At 60.4% G+C, this 16,145-nt stretch overlaps 1 protein-coding gene across 1 annotated transcript; it reads right to left on the reverse strand.

Annotated features, from left to right (window-relative positions):
* Positions 1-24: 24 nt before the first annotated feature.
* Positions 25-15,090, reverse strand: Samd11 (sterile alpha motif domain containing 11). The gene is made up of 14 exons (XM_090336057.1): positions 14,549-15,090; positions 13,411-13,502; positions 10,507-10,688; positions 9,941-9,991; positions 6,415-6,539; positions 3,922-4,011; positions 3,618-3,752; positions 2,235-2,400; positions 1,682-1,800; positions 1,500-1,578; positions 946-1,421; positions 678-799; positions 393-503; positions 25-271 (listed from the first exon to the last, which is right to left on the reverse strand). Exons 1-14 carry the CDS (start codon positions 15,054-15,056, stop codon positions 47-49), a joined length of 2,481 nt encoding a protein of 826 aa, XP_090192183.1. The 5' UTR covers positions 15,057-15,090; the 3' UTR covers positions 25-46.
* Between the last annotated feature and the right edge of the window lie 1,055 nt (positions 15,091-16,145).

A 16,145-nucleotide genomic window follows, 5' to 3' on the forward strand; every position in this document is an offset into this window, starting at 1 on the left:
TATGTGTCTGTCACATGGGTGCCATAGTATGATGACACCTGCCAGCTCAGCACAGAGACTGGGAGGGGTCTGAAGCCCCTGGGAGCAGAGCCACTGTTCCAGTACCACTCTCCTGTTTAGGGGAGGCATGGCCTACATAAGAAGTAGTGGTTGTTGCTGGGGACAGGGGTTGTCCTGGGCTGAGCTGCTCAGTGCCCTGGAGGCTTGGTTGGAGTGGCAGGGCTACTGGAAAACTAGCCATGTAGAAGATTCTGCCCAGACGTTTGGCCACCTACAAAGAGATGAGCTTGAATGGGTGGGTGTCTGCCAGGGAAGAGATCCTGGTGGGACTGTTTTGTCTGTAGTATGAAGAGCTTTTGTCTCTTCCCCTCATTACCAAAAGCCATACTCACTTGGGCCCGGATCTTAAGGGCAGGCCCCAGCTTTAGCCCCATGGTGGTCAGTAGATGCTCTTCTGTCAGCAGCGGTAAGGTTTCTCCATCAATCCCTTGTTCTCTGAATACCTGGAGGCAGGGTAGGATCCGACCCAGTCAGGGCCCACAGGGCTTGGTTTGTACCATTTGCAGGGAACAATGCCCAAAGAAAGGAAAAATCCTTGTGGTGGATATGGGTGAGGGCAGCCCTGGGTACTGAATGCCCCCCCCCTCCAAGCCCCAGAGACCTGCATTTCTTCTCACCCTAGCATATTCTCCACAGCCAGGTAGGCCCCCCACAAAGTTGCAGACATCCTCCACATTCCACTTGCTGATATCCTCAGGAGCTGGAGCCTCTCCTTCAGTGAAAAGCTCTCGCATAGCACCTAGGGGTTTGTCAGGACCAGAAAGTGTTGTCAGTAGGTTCCTGCTGTGACCTTGTTACTGCTTATACGCCTTAGGTCAAACACGGGGGGGGGGGGGGGGGGGGGGGGGGGGGCTCTCCCTCTCCATCAGCTTGTGGCAAACACACCTGTGTAATAAGGGAAGCCCAGAGGCAAAGTGGGCCCTGGGAGGAGTCCCTTCCCCTCTGCGCTGGCGCTTCCACCTGGGGCTTGGCCAGGACCGGGTCCCACCTCTGCAGCAACTGCCATCTCTTGGACCTCTCCATCCGAGTCCTTGGAGTGTTCCTCCTCAGAGCCATCTCGAGCCCAGCCCTCCGTCTCTCTGGTCTCTTTGGACTCACTGGACTGAGTTGCCCCCTTCCGGGATGTGCGGAGGACAGGCTCGCGGGGAGCAGCGGGAGGGCCTGGCCCCGGGGGGCCCTGGGGAGGCCTGGCCAGCAGGGGCGCTGCGCTGTGTTTCAGCACCAGCATGGCCCTGTGCCTCTGCAGCTCCTCGGCGGCGCCGCCGTCGAGGGCGAGCAGGCTGCTCTCGGACGCCAGCAGCGGTGGCCCTGGCGGGCCATCCAGCTCCTTCTGCCGGTGCAGCTCTGCCGATATCTCCAGTCTGGGGGGGGGGGGGGTCGAGGTCAGCGGGGACGCGCCAGCCGCGCCTCCTTCCCGCCGGCCTTCCAGGGGCACCTACCGAGCCAAGCTTTGCTTCCGCAGGAGCTCCTGCTGCCGGGCCAGCATCTCCGCCTGCGCGGGCGGCAGGAATCCGTAGCCTGGGGGGGGGGGGGGGGAAGGCCGGACGGAGGCTGGGAGATTTCAGCGGCCTGGCCTGGCCTGGGCTGGGCCCCCTCCCCCGAGCCTGGGCTCGCTCCTCACCTGGGGTCTGGCAGAGGCCCGGGGGCACTCCCAAGAAGGGGGGCCTGCCGAGGTGGGGGCCCAGGGCGAGGTGGGGGCCATGCTGGGGTGACAGCAGGGGGGGCGGCTGCGACAGCTCCCTGCAGGCGCCGGGCGGGGCGGGGAGGGGAGGGGAGGGGAGGTGAGCGCGGGCGGCCCGGCCTCCCTCCCTCCCCCCCGCCCCCCCGCGTTCCCGGAACCGCCTCCCCGCGCGCCGCGGGCGGTCGATGCGCGGCTCCGCCGGGCTCGGCCGGCTGCCCTCACCCCCGCCCCAGCCGACGGCGCCAATTAATCTTGGCGGTGGCGCTGACCCGGCTGGCGGCCGCCGCCGCCGTAATTACCGCGGGCCGCGCGCCGGGGGCGGGGCGCAATTAGCTGAGCCCCGGGGGCGGCGGCGGCGGCGGCCAGACGGCTGCCTGGGCGCGGGGGGGGGGGGGGGGGGGAGGAAGGGGGGGAAGGGGGGCGGCTGCAGCCCCGGCCCTCGGAGGTGCCCGGGGCGGGGGTTGCAGGCAGGGCCGGGCCGGCCGCCCCGTACCTGTCGGAGGAGAAGGCCGGCGGCGCAGCCGAGGGAGCGGTGCAATCCCGGGGCTGGGACGGGACCTGCTTCCGGCGCTGACCCAGGGATGGGGGCAGGTGCACCTCCAGGGCACTGGGGCCCCTCAGGGCGGCAGCTGCCACCTCCTGACCGACCCGCAGGAGGTCTGGGGCAGAAAGGCAGCCGAGTGAGTCGGGGGCCGCCTCTGCCGGGGGCCAAGGAGGAGGGGGGGAGAGCTGGGACAGGGGATTGGCCACCCCGGTCGGGAGGTCGGTGGAATGAGTCCGGAAGTTGGGGGTGGGTCTCGAGCCTGAGGCTGCCCAAGTGGTAGGGAGTGCAGCGGAGAACACCTAGTCCTGTGAGCAGATGCCGGCCTCTAGTGGTGGGTGGCGCGGGACCTCTGCCCCCAGCCTCCCCGCAGCTCCCCTCACTCAGGCTCTGCCGCTCTGCTGCAGCCTGTTTATAAATTAATTACTCGAAAAGCAGAGGTGGGCCTGCCTGGGGCCAGGAGCCAGCCAGAAGAGCCCAGCCAGCACAGCTGCCCGCCCTCGCTGATCCCAGCGGGCCTGCCGACTTGGCAGCCCTGGCTCTGAGCAGCGGTGATTGACAGCTCGCTGCCTCTGCCTTGCCTGGTCCTCCCCTGACAGGCCAGCAGAGCCCGCCCCAGGCAGAGCAGGGAAAGCAATTAAAAAGGAAGATCTTTAAATTATTAACATTTGGTGAATTATTCAGGCTCTTGGTGCCTGAGCTACCCTTAGGGACCTTGCCTTGTGCAAGGAGAGGAAATCGTACTCTGTTCCTGGTACCCTCAAGCCAGAAAACCCAAGCTTCCCTAGCAGAGCTGGGTGGGCCCGAGGCCAGAGTGTGGCTCTGCCAGGGGTGGGGTTGAGGGGGGGGGGTAACTACCAGATGGACAGAACTGCTCACTAGGTAGAGAGTGGGGAAGGAGCCAGGGAAGGAACACCATGTCCCAAGCAACCAGTGGCTCTGGTAGCCACATTCCAGCTGCCATGTAGCCTGCCTTTCTGAGCTGCCTTAACCCTGACCCCCCACACTCCAGTCTCCTGACCAAGTCAGTGTCCAGGGACTCAGGTCCTGCACTACTGTGGTGGTGAGGAGGGCTAGACACAGGCCATAGAACTGCAGAGCATGGTTCCAGGACAAGGGGCGGGGGGGGGGGTCCTGTTCAAGTTGCAACCTCCCACTTTCACCTACCTGGTGGATGAGGGCAGGGGGGCTCTGAAAGAACCTCATCACCTGCCCACAGGGTCTGGGAGCCCATGGATAAATCCAGTGCTGGTCCTGGTTTCCACCCCCAAACAACCAGGGCCTCTGAGGATAGCCCAGGGCATGGGGTAGAGAGGGGACTGAGGGGACACATACCATGACTGGGGAGACCCAGGTGGTAGAGACGCTGAGGGTCCTCGAAGGTGCTAGCCTCACTCAGGGCTGACACAAGTCGGCGGTAGTGGTCCTCGGGGGCCATGCTGGGCCCCAGGTCCGAGAGCCGTAGAGTCTCTGTTTTGGAGGAGCACAGTGAGCTGTGTGGAGATTCTCCTTCAGAACTGCTAGGAGGGGAGGCAAGGCCTTCTCCAACCCCTATCCAGGCTCTAAGGAGCCATCTGGAACTATGGTGTCCCCCTCCCTCTTCCAGTTCCCTGCCTCCTGTCCTAGATCAGGCTCCCACCTTGGGGGGACTCACTTCGGGCCTTCTTCTCTGAAGAGCTGTCGCTGGTGATAAGGGAGGAGCAACCTAGCCTTTTGCCCAACAGATGACCTGTAAAGGATGACGCGAGTGTCCCTGGGCAGCTTGAGTCTTAGAGGGGTGGGATGTGGGGAAGGTGGTAGAGAGCTAAAGCCTCCTGCGTTAGCTCAGCATCACCACTCAGTAGTGCTCTTACTTGACGTAGTTAAGGCCTTCCCCACCCTGGAGCTCCAGGCCTTTTGCTGGTAAATCCAGCTGGCCAAGGACATGGGAGGGCACATGGTCAAGGCACATTTCATGCCAACTCCCTCCACTCTTGGGTCCTCCTAGCCCCAGCACCAGAGTCCCTCACTCTCCTACACTTAGCCTTGGCTGACACACCTGCCCCGCCAGGTTCTGAGAATCTGATGGCTTCCCTAAGCAGGCCTCCTGCTATACACAGCCTTAACATCCTATCTCTAGAGCAGACCCAGCTCCCCACATGTCCTCCCTAGCGCCCACAGGCCATGTTTTCACATCCCAAACTACCCACAACACAGGTGTTGACCCATCTCTAGCCCAGGTCCACCTCTCCTGAGCTCCCGCCCCTAAGGCTAGGGTCTGCTGAATGTGGCTGCCCCTGCTCCTTAATCAGCTTCATTTTCACTGAGAGGGCAGTGCGAGGCTGCCCCCTGAATGACCCAAACTCTCCATGACACTGGCAAACGGGGCTTCCAAAACTATGGTCCCCAAAGCTGGCTCCAGAGCCTAATCCCTTTTCTTACTCCTTTAATCTGTCATTTTTATCAGGCTGGGGGAAGTGTGTGGCAAGAGCTGCGATCAATCTCCACATTACAACTGACAGAATGGTGCTAATAACTTATTGATCCAAGCCACCTTGCTGCTACTCGTGTGAGCAGCCAGCCCAGGCTCAGTCCTAAGCCAGGTTCATCCCCATTCCGGGTGGATTAGAGTGGATGCGCCCAAAGGATGGATCGTGGCCGTGCTCCTCAGGGGCCACTTGGGGGAGTAGGCAACATGTCTGAGCCTAGCAGGTGCCAGAGGTGGCACTGAGCTGGTAAGGAGATGGGTCCCGCTGCACACCTGCTGCCCTGGCCCCACATGCCCTTTAGGGTTAGGCAAGCGTCCCTTACTAGAGCAGACTGTCCCCACTTCAGCTGTGGGAATTTCATGCTCCTCTTCTGTGACTCATCTGTACTCCTGGAAAGTTTGAATCAGTCTGGGAAGGTCATCCTAGGGTGAGGGCACCTCCTGAAACCCAGCCTCATGTCCACCTTGCTGAGCCCCATTCACTTCAGATGCCACAAGAAGCAGTCAAGTGTACCCAAGGCCAGATGCGCAGATCGCAGGATAGACTCTGAGCCCCTTGTGTCTGAAGCTTTGTCTTCTTTAGACCCTTCTTGCCCAGGATCCCAGTGGTAGAATGCCTTGCCCAAAGTGTCCATGGTAGATAAAGACCCGCCCCCTGCCCCACCCACCCCAGGAAGCCCTCACAGGGGTAAGATGCTGAGGTCTGAAGCCCAGATAACAGCACACACGTTGCATTACTGGGTGACCCCTGCAGACATTGTGAAGAGGAACAAATGTCTGGCCAGGTAAGGGAGCACCAGATGGGGCTGTGCACGTGTGGGGTGGCTGTGAGCCTCAGTATGCAACATTTTGCCTGCACCCTCACAGGAGTGCTTGTGTCATAGAGATCTCTATATCTCAGAAGATCTCCATCATTGTGGGACTTCCTCATTCTGTGATCAATAGGGCAATTCGATTTTATCAGCTGCCTGTTTAGTGCCTCCAATCCCGCAGAAGCAGCTCCTATCCCAGCCTTCAGAGCTTTTCAGGTTTATGGGGTTCTGATGGGGCTTGTTCAACCAGCCCTTCTGAGTATTGCAGCCACAGTGTGGAAATCTCCACACAACAGAAATCCTCCAAGGCTCCTGAGACTCCGCTGTGCCTCTAATGCAGTTCTGTTGCCTGTTCTTCAGAGTCGGCTGTGGCCCTGGACTGCCCTACTCCCTGCACCTATGAGCTGGCTTTCTTGGTGTTGGAAGTCCCCGGCCAGTGGCCACTACCTGCCCTATAAACAGGTCCAGGTCCAGAAAGAGGCAAGACCTGGATTGGACATGGGGTGACCTTCCTGTTTCTAAGGTGCTCTGGCTCTGAGTTGGGCATTCTGAGCTCTCTGTCCCTGTGAGGAGGGGCCTGTGGGCCTTGACTACTCTGAAGGCCTCTCCAACAGCCACGGGGAAGCTCCCTCCTCTCTAACTGTCTGAGTCTGGCTGGGATTAACACAATTACTATCACATGGAGCCCAGGGGGACAGCTGGCCTCACACCTCCCATCTCCTTTGCTGCCTTCCTGGCTGCCTGCCAAAGCATCCAGACCTGCTGAGCAGACTCAAGGAGGGAGGGCTGAGCTGCTATGTATGTCTCTGCAGCCTTACCCTCACCCTCACCCTCGGGAACCCCAGCTCCTCACCTGTGGGTCCCAGGCCAATCTCCACACTGCCTCTCTGGAAGTCACAGCGGCTGGGATGCTCAGGCATAACGAGGTGACGGCTTTGATGTACGCTGGATAGGAGGGCAGGAAGACTGTTGTCCTGACTGTAGCAAGACAGGCCAGGTAACCATGAGCACCAACAGGTGCTAGGAATCTGGCCCAGCAAGTGCATGGGTGTGTGAGTGCAGGGTGTATGGCCAAAGAACAGTGCCTGAGCGTGCCAATGCCATGTGCACAAGCAAAACAGCAAAGCGAAGCTCCCAGCTGCCTGCAGAACCAAGGTGATCCCTCCCAGCACGCCCTCTGCCCTACTTTCTGCCTCATAGGTGGTCGTGTGGCCTGTCTGCTGCAGGACAAGCGCAGGAAGCACAAGTTGTCACATGTCAGATCCTGAAGTAGGAATGTAGCAAAGCCTGTTTGGTTAAAACTTGCAACCACCTCCAGACCCTACCTACTTTCTTCAAATAAAGCTAGTTCTGGCCCAAATTCTGCAACCCAGAAGGCACATGCTCACACACGCGATACGGATGTAATGAATGGTAACACACACACACACTGCTCACACATAAAAGCAAGAACAGTTGGTTGGCTGATGCACTGCCCATTCCCAGGACCTTAACTTTGTACCCTCAGTTCCTGTCCTTTCTGCTGAATCAGCTCTACCTTCACCCAGATATGGACAGGGGGCAAGAAAGTGAGATACCCTTCCCTTGTATTCTGTGAGCACCCCATGTCAGCAGAGAAGAGAGCAACAGGAAGCTAAAGGCAGGTCATGGAAGAAGCAGCTGTACCCAGCTTCCAGCCCCACCCTGACCCTTCCTGGCCCACCTGTCATGAAGTAGTCTCTTCAGCAGCACATCATCTCTAGTCAGTGACCCAGGAACGGGCCCTGAGTGTCATTAAATAGCCCCCCAGCCCCTAGACAGGCTGCCTGGAGCTAGGCTAATCCAGGGCTGGCCCTAAGCAGATCAGTTGCAGCAGCAGCAGCAGGTATTTCAAGGGGCCTGAGCCCCAAGACTCTGAGTCTCAGATGTGGCTTTCTCCTCACCCCTGTGTGGGGCTAGGGCAGGTGGGGGGGTAAGTACTTGATGGGATTAATAGGCAAGAGCTCATCCCCACCATCCTCACAGATGCGGGGTGTCAGAGAACTGCTATCCTCAGCATGAGAGGGCTGTGGTCTGGCAAGTCCAAAGGCTGCAGCAGCCACAGAGTTGCTCCCTGCAAAGAACCCCTCCTAGGTTCCTGGAGCTCCTGACACCAGGTGAGTTGGCATCCAGAGACTAGAAGGTTGAGTGAAAAGTTTGTTCTCTGTGAACCTATTCCAGCCTGTAGGAGGAAGGCAAGGCCCCCCTGCCTGTGTGTGTCTGCTGTCTGGACCTGACATCCGTTCTTCCGGGCCCTAGGGAGCCATGAGACTGTGTGAAAGGGGTCACACCAGGTGGGAACAGCTTGCCGCACTGGCCTCCAAATCCAGTGTCTGAGATTTTCCCCAGTTAAGCACTAAAAAAGTGACCCAGCCTAAAAGCCCACTCTAGTCACCTAATTCTCACTGAATACATTAGACTGGTCTTCTCCTAAGATCCATACCCCACTAGACTGAAAACCCAGGACCCTCTGTCCTTGACATCACAACACAGGTTGTGGGAGCCATGCCAGGGCGAAAGGTGCATAAGGACTCAGAAGGCTACAATCTGAGGATATGGTGGGGTGGGGGGGGGGCAGGATAGAGCCAGCCAGCTCTGTCCCCTTCTCTTGAGGATGCCAAGGGGATGGGGCCAGAGACCATGGCTCCTATGCCACTCCTTAGGGACACCGTGTAGTCACCTTCACTCCTCTCTCTCAGGTAGAGAAGCTCCTGGGTGTTTAGTCACCATTCTGCTAAGGGAGCAGGAGATTTGGAAGGAAGCAAGAGAATTTAGGGTCACTGCCAGAAGGTCCACTGTAAGCCTAGTAAGAGATTCTGAGATGGGCAAGATGAGTGGATGAGACAGGAAAGCACGCACGTGGAACATGACCAACTGACCGAGATGAGCAGAGACAGGAGTCCGCGGACAGCCCAGGTGAACCAGCCAGCAGGATGGGACAAAGCCTGGTGGGGACTCCCGCGGCAGCTGGCCCTGGAAGCCTGCCTGCCTCCCTGTCTGGACAGATACTGAACCTGTGCAGCAGGTGTGTCGGCACGTGCCAGTGCTCCCCAGCAGGCTGGGCACACCTGAGCTGTGATCTCCACTGCTGTAGAATCCGAAAAGTCACTCCAGCCTCTAAGAGGCCACTGGCACAGGCCTGGACTCTCTTATGGGCATCAGGCTACAGTGGTCAGCAGTATGACAGATGCTGAACTGGGCAAAGGGCTGCTCCCCTAAGACCGGGTGGTTATGAGGAGTGGGGAAGAGCTGGTCGCTCAGGGAGCCACAGCTATCTACTGGGTCATCTACTGGATCACTGACAAATCTGTCCTGTAGCATCTGAAGTAAAAGGCTCTTAAAATGTCATCAATGTTCATGATGGTTCATAAAAATGATCCGTTGAGATAGCAACTCCAAAATGAGGTAGCAATAAATCTAAAGTTTTTTTTTTTTTAATTGTAACTCGACCATAGGATCCAGACATTCTTAAAGACAATAACATATCTTGGGCAGTTAAAGATCAGGTCACAGCTGTAGCCACAGGAGGCTAATCCTACCCTAACTAAGGTCATGTCCCCACCCCATGGGACCCTTCTTACAGCATTCCCATCCACTACCACATCTGGGCCCTGATAACAGATTGACCACCCCAACCCCTCAGGGCAGGAACCTGGGTCCCCCAGGCTCTTTGTCATATATCTTCACTGTCACTACTGGTTTTTTTTTAAGTACTGGGTGGTTTTACCACCACTCTGCTTCTGGCAGACTGAGTCCATTGTTTTCCAATCTGTGAGGCAGGTAGGCCTCCAGCAGGATCTTTTGAATCACATACTCACTGAATTCCTTGCTCAATAACCTTCTCTGGTTCTCCTTCCTGGAGGACAAGGCCTTCAAGTGGACTGGACCTGCAGAACCATCAGCCTCCATCTTTCTTACATGCTGTTCTCTTACTTCTCCTTCAGAAACCTTCCTCTTCTGGCTAGTGGATGTCTACATCTCCAAAGTTATAGAAGTTTCATCTTTGACCAGATGGGACTAAATGAGCAGTCCTCTGTGGTGTGTGTGTTCCACTCTGCCTTCAGAGTTGTCCTGCTCAGAACTTCTACTTGTGTTGGTGCTGAACCCTAATACAAGTGCACCTGTCTAAGATGGATACCCATCACCTGTTTCCCAGGCCAGGTCAGAAGCACACAGCAAACCTGGCAGACATTTGGCCCACATTAGCTCATTTCGGCAGGTAGACAGGTAGGAGGCCATGGTCACAGGAAAGAGAACAGACAGGTGGCCTGAGGGTCTAGAAGTAGGTCCAAAGGGAGCAAAGCAACAAGCTTCTTATTGCCATACATATGGGCAGAAGCCCAACTTACTTGGACTCCTACCTGCAGGATGTCTCTCGGAAGGAGATGTTCACATCCCAATGGGTGTGGACTCTGTAGAGAAAGAAGCAGAGGGTTAGTATGTCTCCATTACTGTGCCCAGACAGCATAGTTGCATGACTGATGCCAGCTGCTGAGCCTGATGGGCTGCTGAACCCTTCATGGCCAGGTCAGCCTTTTAAACCTCCCACCTTCCAGGCCAGGGTTAGGTCCCGTAGGGACAGTAGCTCTGGACCCTGCTTCTTTTGGTACACTTTGAGAGTCGATGCTGCACTAGGGGTTGGGAGGCTTCCTCCATACAGTATTCATAGGAAACAAAATCCCTAATTGCTAGAGCTGCTTCAGGCGGTGTGGGACCAAATTCCACAACAGCCACTCATAGGAGACGTGGAGCATAATCCCAGCTAAGTACAGGCTGATGTGCCCTGGGGTATTCCTGTAGGAGGAGGACATTAGGACCAGACAGGGAGGTGGCATCTTCTGTCTGTGCATCCTTCTGACCCACGGCAGCATCTCCACAAGACCCCCTGTGGGTGTTGATGTCCCACTTGGCCACAAAACTCAAGTACCTTCTCTTCATGATATGGATGTGTGAGTCATCCTTTTGCTTCAAGCCTGGCTGCTTTCCATTGGCTGGACTACTTCTGTCACTGTCACCATCACTGGCGGAGAAGCTGAGGGTCCGCTCTTTCTTCAGGGTACTTGCTAAAGGCAGGGTAACTGTCCTCTTATCTGCCAGCCGACCCCGGTTCTAGGTAGATGGGAAGAGGAGGGTTAGGATGGGCCAGGCCCTCAGCTTCCCAGTCTGGGCCAGGATACAGGGCCACATGGCTGCAGGCAAACTTAGGAGAAAGTGTAATGAGGGCTCCTGCCCAGCTCTACCCTGCAAGCTTAGCTTGAGGGGGGGCTAACAAGTGGCAGGCTCCAAGGATCTCGCCATCCCTCATTCCCTGCTTGGGTCCTGGACTCTGCTGGGGTCTGTGTGCAGAGGCCTGTCCTAGTGAACGCACCGTCAACTTTCAAGAGCCTGTGTTGTGCTGAGCACTGGTGGATCACATCCGCTATCCTTGTTACTCAGGAGGCTGAGATCTGAGAATTATGGTTCGAAGCCAGGCAGGGAAGCTTATGGGACACTTATCTCCAATTAAGCACCAAAAAATCTGGAAATGGAGCTGTGGTTCAAGCGGTAGAGTACTAACTTTGATTTAAAAAAAAAAAAAAGCTCAGGGACAGCGCCCAAGTCCATGAGTTCAAGCCCCAGGACTGCCCCCCTACACATGGGCGTGCGCGCACACACGCACACGCACACAATATGTATTTGTGTCTGTCTGAAATCTTGTCACATTCTATCAGTTGTCAAAATGGACACAAAACTGATACATCAATGAGAAAAGTCCTTTTTTTTCCCTCCTCCCAGTGTTGGGGGTTAAACCCAGGGTCCCAAGCCCGTTAGGTAAGTGCTATGCCACCAAATTATGACTTCAGGGATCCTTTTCTATTTTGTTCGAACCATGAACAGCCCAGTTCAAGGGGAGTCTAAGTCAGGGGTTACCTGAAACTGGTGGCAGTGTGAGCCTCTCCTCCTTGCAAAACACAAGTCTGATGTACATAGGTCACATAAGACAGCGTTTCCTACAAGGCTCTTTCTTCTGCCCACCTGCACTCTCCACTATTAGTGCAAGTGTGTCGAGCTACAGGGGGCCTCAAGCTGGGGACTCTACATGGCTGTGTATACACATACACCATGAGCCATATGCTTAGCGCTGCAGAGCATCATGAATATGTGTCCTGACCCTGCTCCTTTCCTGGGTCTTCCTGGGTGTTTGGGTCCCTTTTCTCCCTAAGGGGAAGAGGGAAAGTCATTGGTTATGTTCTGGTGGGCAGAGGGCTTTTTCTTATTTGAATGTGGCTGCTGGAACACTCGGGTCTTGAGCATATCTAATTTCTTCTCGCCCGGTCTCTGGGTCTCCTCATACGTCCTCCATGGTCCTCCACCCACGAACTGGGGTGGAGGGAGGAGGACCCCTAAGCTTACTAGGGTAGAATAGGACGTACACCATCAGGGGCCAGAGTGTGTCTTCAGACACAGAGCTGCCATTGCCTCCAGATGCGAGGCAGTGTGTCATTCTGTGCACTGCAGCAAAGATTACTACCTTACTGGCCCTCAGAAATACATTAGCCCCTGCCTGCCTGCCCAGGAAATACCCCGTTGCCCTCTTCCAGAATCTCTGAGACAGACCCATATTCTTCTCTCAGGGTGCCTGCTATGTAAACACACACAATGGGGTCTGGGGAGGTAGGAAAGTGTGGAGACGTCTCTGTAAGGAGGGTCAAGGTTCAGGAGAGGTGGACCTAAGTCTGACTTGTCTGATGCGTGGAGATCCCTGGTCAGGCAGGGCAGGGGATGGGGGCGTGCTGTTTGGACTGCAGATTTTCCACTGGAGGTAGAGGAATGCTGATATTGGGCTCTCTAATGGCAGGCCTTGAGGATCAGCGGGTTGAGCAGCTGGGCCCCCACCACTGACACAGAAAACAGCCTCCTGACTAGTCTGGGGAGTGGGGAGGGTGATGAGAGGAGAGGATCCACACAGTACCGGCTGTCTGCAGTGGTTAGAAGACCTTGGTCTCTGGTTCTCCCTATTTGCCTTGTGGAGCTCAGCCTGTGGTGCCCTGAGCCTGTTCTTGCTCTGGCTATGACTTCAAAGCCCCACCAGGAACCCAGGATATAATGCTGCCAGCCAAAGGAAACAGGCCCAAGGTGATGATCTGTCACGTCTTAGGTCCACTTGAACACCCTTGTTCCTGCAGAAGGGAAGCTGGGTGGAGCCAGAAACAGCAACTCAGCGCTGGTGGTGCAAACGGGCTCCCTCCCTCTTTAACAGGCTGTGCTTCTGGTCCCTCTCCAGAGGCCCCACTTTGCAGTTCAGGCCCCCAGCTCTCCCTGCTTGGGGCATGCATGCTACCCCCCAGTCATTCCTGCTCTCTTGCACACTAGCAGTTTGTCCATCTCCGGTGGGAGCCTCCAACCAGCTGCCAGCTAGTTGGACATAGATGCTGCCAAGACCCTGACTCTGACCTGGCTCTTAGACATTCAGATCCTTGCCAGGCAGGACTCCAGCCGTCAGTACCTCAGAAACACATGTCGCTCCACGAGGCCAGGCGGCACTGCACCGTCCCAGACTGTGATGCGCCAAATCTAAGCCAAGAGAACCACTACACCCAAACTGGATGATCTTATCCCTGATAACGGTTCCCGAGCCGTTTTCATGACTTGAGAGAGAGAGGGTGTCCAGGGCTCTTGCTAGTGTTGTAGAATGACCAGGCCACACCCTGAACCCAGCCCAGGAGAGGGTCCTGCGCCCTCCTTCCCCTTCCCAGTGCGTAAGCATCAGCGCCGCACTTTTGACTTGGGGAGGTGGGGGTCTCAAAGGCGCCAGTGCGGCCCACGAACCCCAGTTTATCTCCTAGCTCACCACGGGCGAGGATATTCGACAGCCTGGACAGTCGCAGATCGGGGGGTGCACCTGCAGGATCCCCTTGGACATAAGCGTCTTCAGGCTTTTCCCTGCCGGGAGACAAGCAGAGCCGGTGAACGAACAGCCGCCCCCCGGCCCGGCGGCCCCGCTCGCGGCGCCTCGGCAGGGCGTGGAGCGCAGCGGCCCCTCGCCATCCCGCGGCTCCGTCTCGCGGCTCCGAGCCTGCCGCCACCCCGCGGGCACCCAGGCTCGAGTCTAGAGCCCGGGCCCTGCTCGGCCTCGGGGCCCGGTGTCCGCCCCGAGGATAGCCAAGGTCCCGCACGGACCAGGGGCGCGAACGAGGAGGCTCCGCCCGCCCGGCCCGAGGGAGCCTGGACGGCGTTTGTGCCCCGGCAGCGGGCGCGGGGGGGCGGGGAGGGAGGGCCGAGCCCCCGACCTGAATCAAGCCGGGCAGGGCTCGTCCCCGCGCCCCGGCGGCTCCGCTCAGCGCCCCCGCCGCCCCTCCGGAGTCCGCGTCCCGCCCCGGGTCCCGCCGCTCCCCCCACCGCGCCCCGACGGCTCCGCTCCCTCGCCGCCCCCCCCTCGCGCCCCCGCCGCCCCTCCGGAGTCCGCGTCCCGCCCCGGGTCCCGCAGCCGTCCCCGCGCCCCCGCCGCCCCTCCGGAGTCCCGGTCCCGCCGCCGCCGCCCCTCCGGAGTCCGCGTCCCGCCCCGGGTCCCGCCGCCTCCCCGCGCTCCCGCCGCCCCCCCGCGCCCCCGCCGCCCCTCCGGAGTCCCGGTCCCGCCGCCGCCGCCGGGCTCCGCCGGCCCGCGCAGCCTCCCTTGGCGCGCACTGGCGCCCGGGCCACGCGCGCCGCACACTCCCGCGGGAGCCGGGGCTCGGAGGCCGGAGCGGAGGCGTCTCCCCCACCCCTGCCCGCCACCCCGAGCGCCGGCAGCAGCAACTCCCCCGCCTCCCGGCCTCGCGGAGAACTTTGAGAGGAGGAATGGCGGAGGCCGCCACGCGCCGACGGAGCGCGCGGGGAAGAGCAGGGGCGGGGCAGGGTCCCGGGGCCGCGGGGAGCCCCCGGGCGGGAGGGCGCGGGGCGGCGGCGTCGAGCCCCGGGACGGCGCGTCCCCCCCCTCCCCGCAGCCGCACCTTTGTGGCGGATGCTGCGCTTCCAGTCCTTGGCCGTCTCGCGGCCGCTGACGAACTGGAACTCGTTGGGCGTGAGCCACTCGCCGCGGTGGCGGATGGAGGGCCCCTTGCTGCCCTGGCAGAGCTTGCGCACGTAGAGCAGCGCGCGGTTGGCGCCGCACTCCACCTCGATGCACGGCTCGCCGTTGTCCAGCAGCGGCTGGAAGTCCGGGGCGGCGGCCGCGCGGCGCTCGGGGGCCGGCGGGCCCCGCGGCAGGCGCAGGAGCGGCGCGGCGTCGAGCGGGCCGAGGTAGGCGCGCGGGGGGCGGAGCGGCGCGGCCAGCAGGGGCTCGAAGCCCGCGGCCGGGGAGGGCAGCGAGGCGGCCGGGGGCAGGGCGGCCGCGGCGGGCAGCGGCGCCGGGTAGCCGGGCAGCGGCGGCAGCGGCAGCGCGGCCAGGGCCGGGGGGAAGGCGGCGAGGGCCAGCGCCAGGTCGTCGCGGCCGCAGAGCTCCTTCTTGACCGCGGGCATGGCGCGCCGGCCGCCCCTCCGTCGGCCCTCCGCCCCCGGCACAGCTTCCTCGGGTCGGGGCTGGAGCGGGGTCTCCGCCGGCTACTGCGTGTCCGCAGCCCCGGCCGCCGCCGCCGCCGCCGCCTCCGCGCCGCCCTCCAGGCCGTCCGGGACGGCGGCCCGGCCCGCCGGCGGGGTCTCGGCGGCGGCGCGCATGGCGGTGCCGGAGCCGCTGCCGCCCTCGCGTCCACGGGCCCCCGCGCGGCCGCTTCAGACCCGGGGGTTCCCGAGGGCGTCCGGGGCGGCCGAGGCCCCCGCGCTGGCCGGCTGTGAGGAGCCGGCGGGGAGGCGCGGGCCCCGCGCTCGGCCCGGGGTCCCCGCCCGCCCCGCCCCGCCGCCCCGCCCCGCCGGCCGCGCACCGGTCCGCTGGCGCGCGCCGCCGCCCTGGCGCGGACCCGGGAGACCCGCCGCCGCCACAGCCGCCGCCGCCGCCACAACTTGGCCCATTTAAACAGCCCTGGCGCGGCAGGCGGGTGCCCACTCCGGCGGGGGGTGCGTGAAGGCCGACGGGCTCGGGAGGGCAGGCGAGGAGGGAGCCCCGGGGGGGCGGGCGCGGCTGCTCACCCCGCGCCCTGCCCAGGCTCGGGAGGGCGGGGGGGGGGGGCGTGCAGGCGAGGAGGGAGCCCGGGGGGAGGGCGCGGCTGCTCACCCCGTGCCCTGCGCGCTGCGGGCCTGCGCGGGCCGCAGGACAGCTGCAGGCAGGCCGGGCGCCTGAGGGTGACACTTCCCTGGCTGTAGTGTCCCCTTGCTATCCACTTCCCACTTGTGGCACTTGATCACGACTTCCTTTTTCATCCCCATTTTACAGATGAGCGCCTGAGGCAGAGAAGTCAACAAGCTTCTGATGACACTCAGGGTCAAGCCATGCGGTGGGGGTAACAGGAGGTACTGAGTCAGACGGGGGCGGGAACTAGGGCGGTTAGCCCAGACACCGTCCACACGGTGCGTTTCTGCTCCCACTCGACACACCTTGGTGCCTTTGGCAGTAGGTCAACTGGGCAACTGTCCCTCTGGTCAGCCATTGCCTCCTTCCTGTGTCTGTATGAAACT

The sequence above is a fragment of the Megascapheus bottae genome, chromosome 6 (assembly GCF_031878675.1).
Source record: "Megascapheus bottae isolate mThoBot1 chromosome 6, mThoBot2.hap1, whole genome shotgun sequence".
NCBI lineage: Eukaryota > Metazoa > Chordata > Mammalia > Rodentia > Geomyidae > Megascapheus > Megascapheus bottae.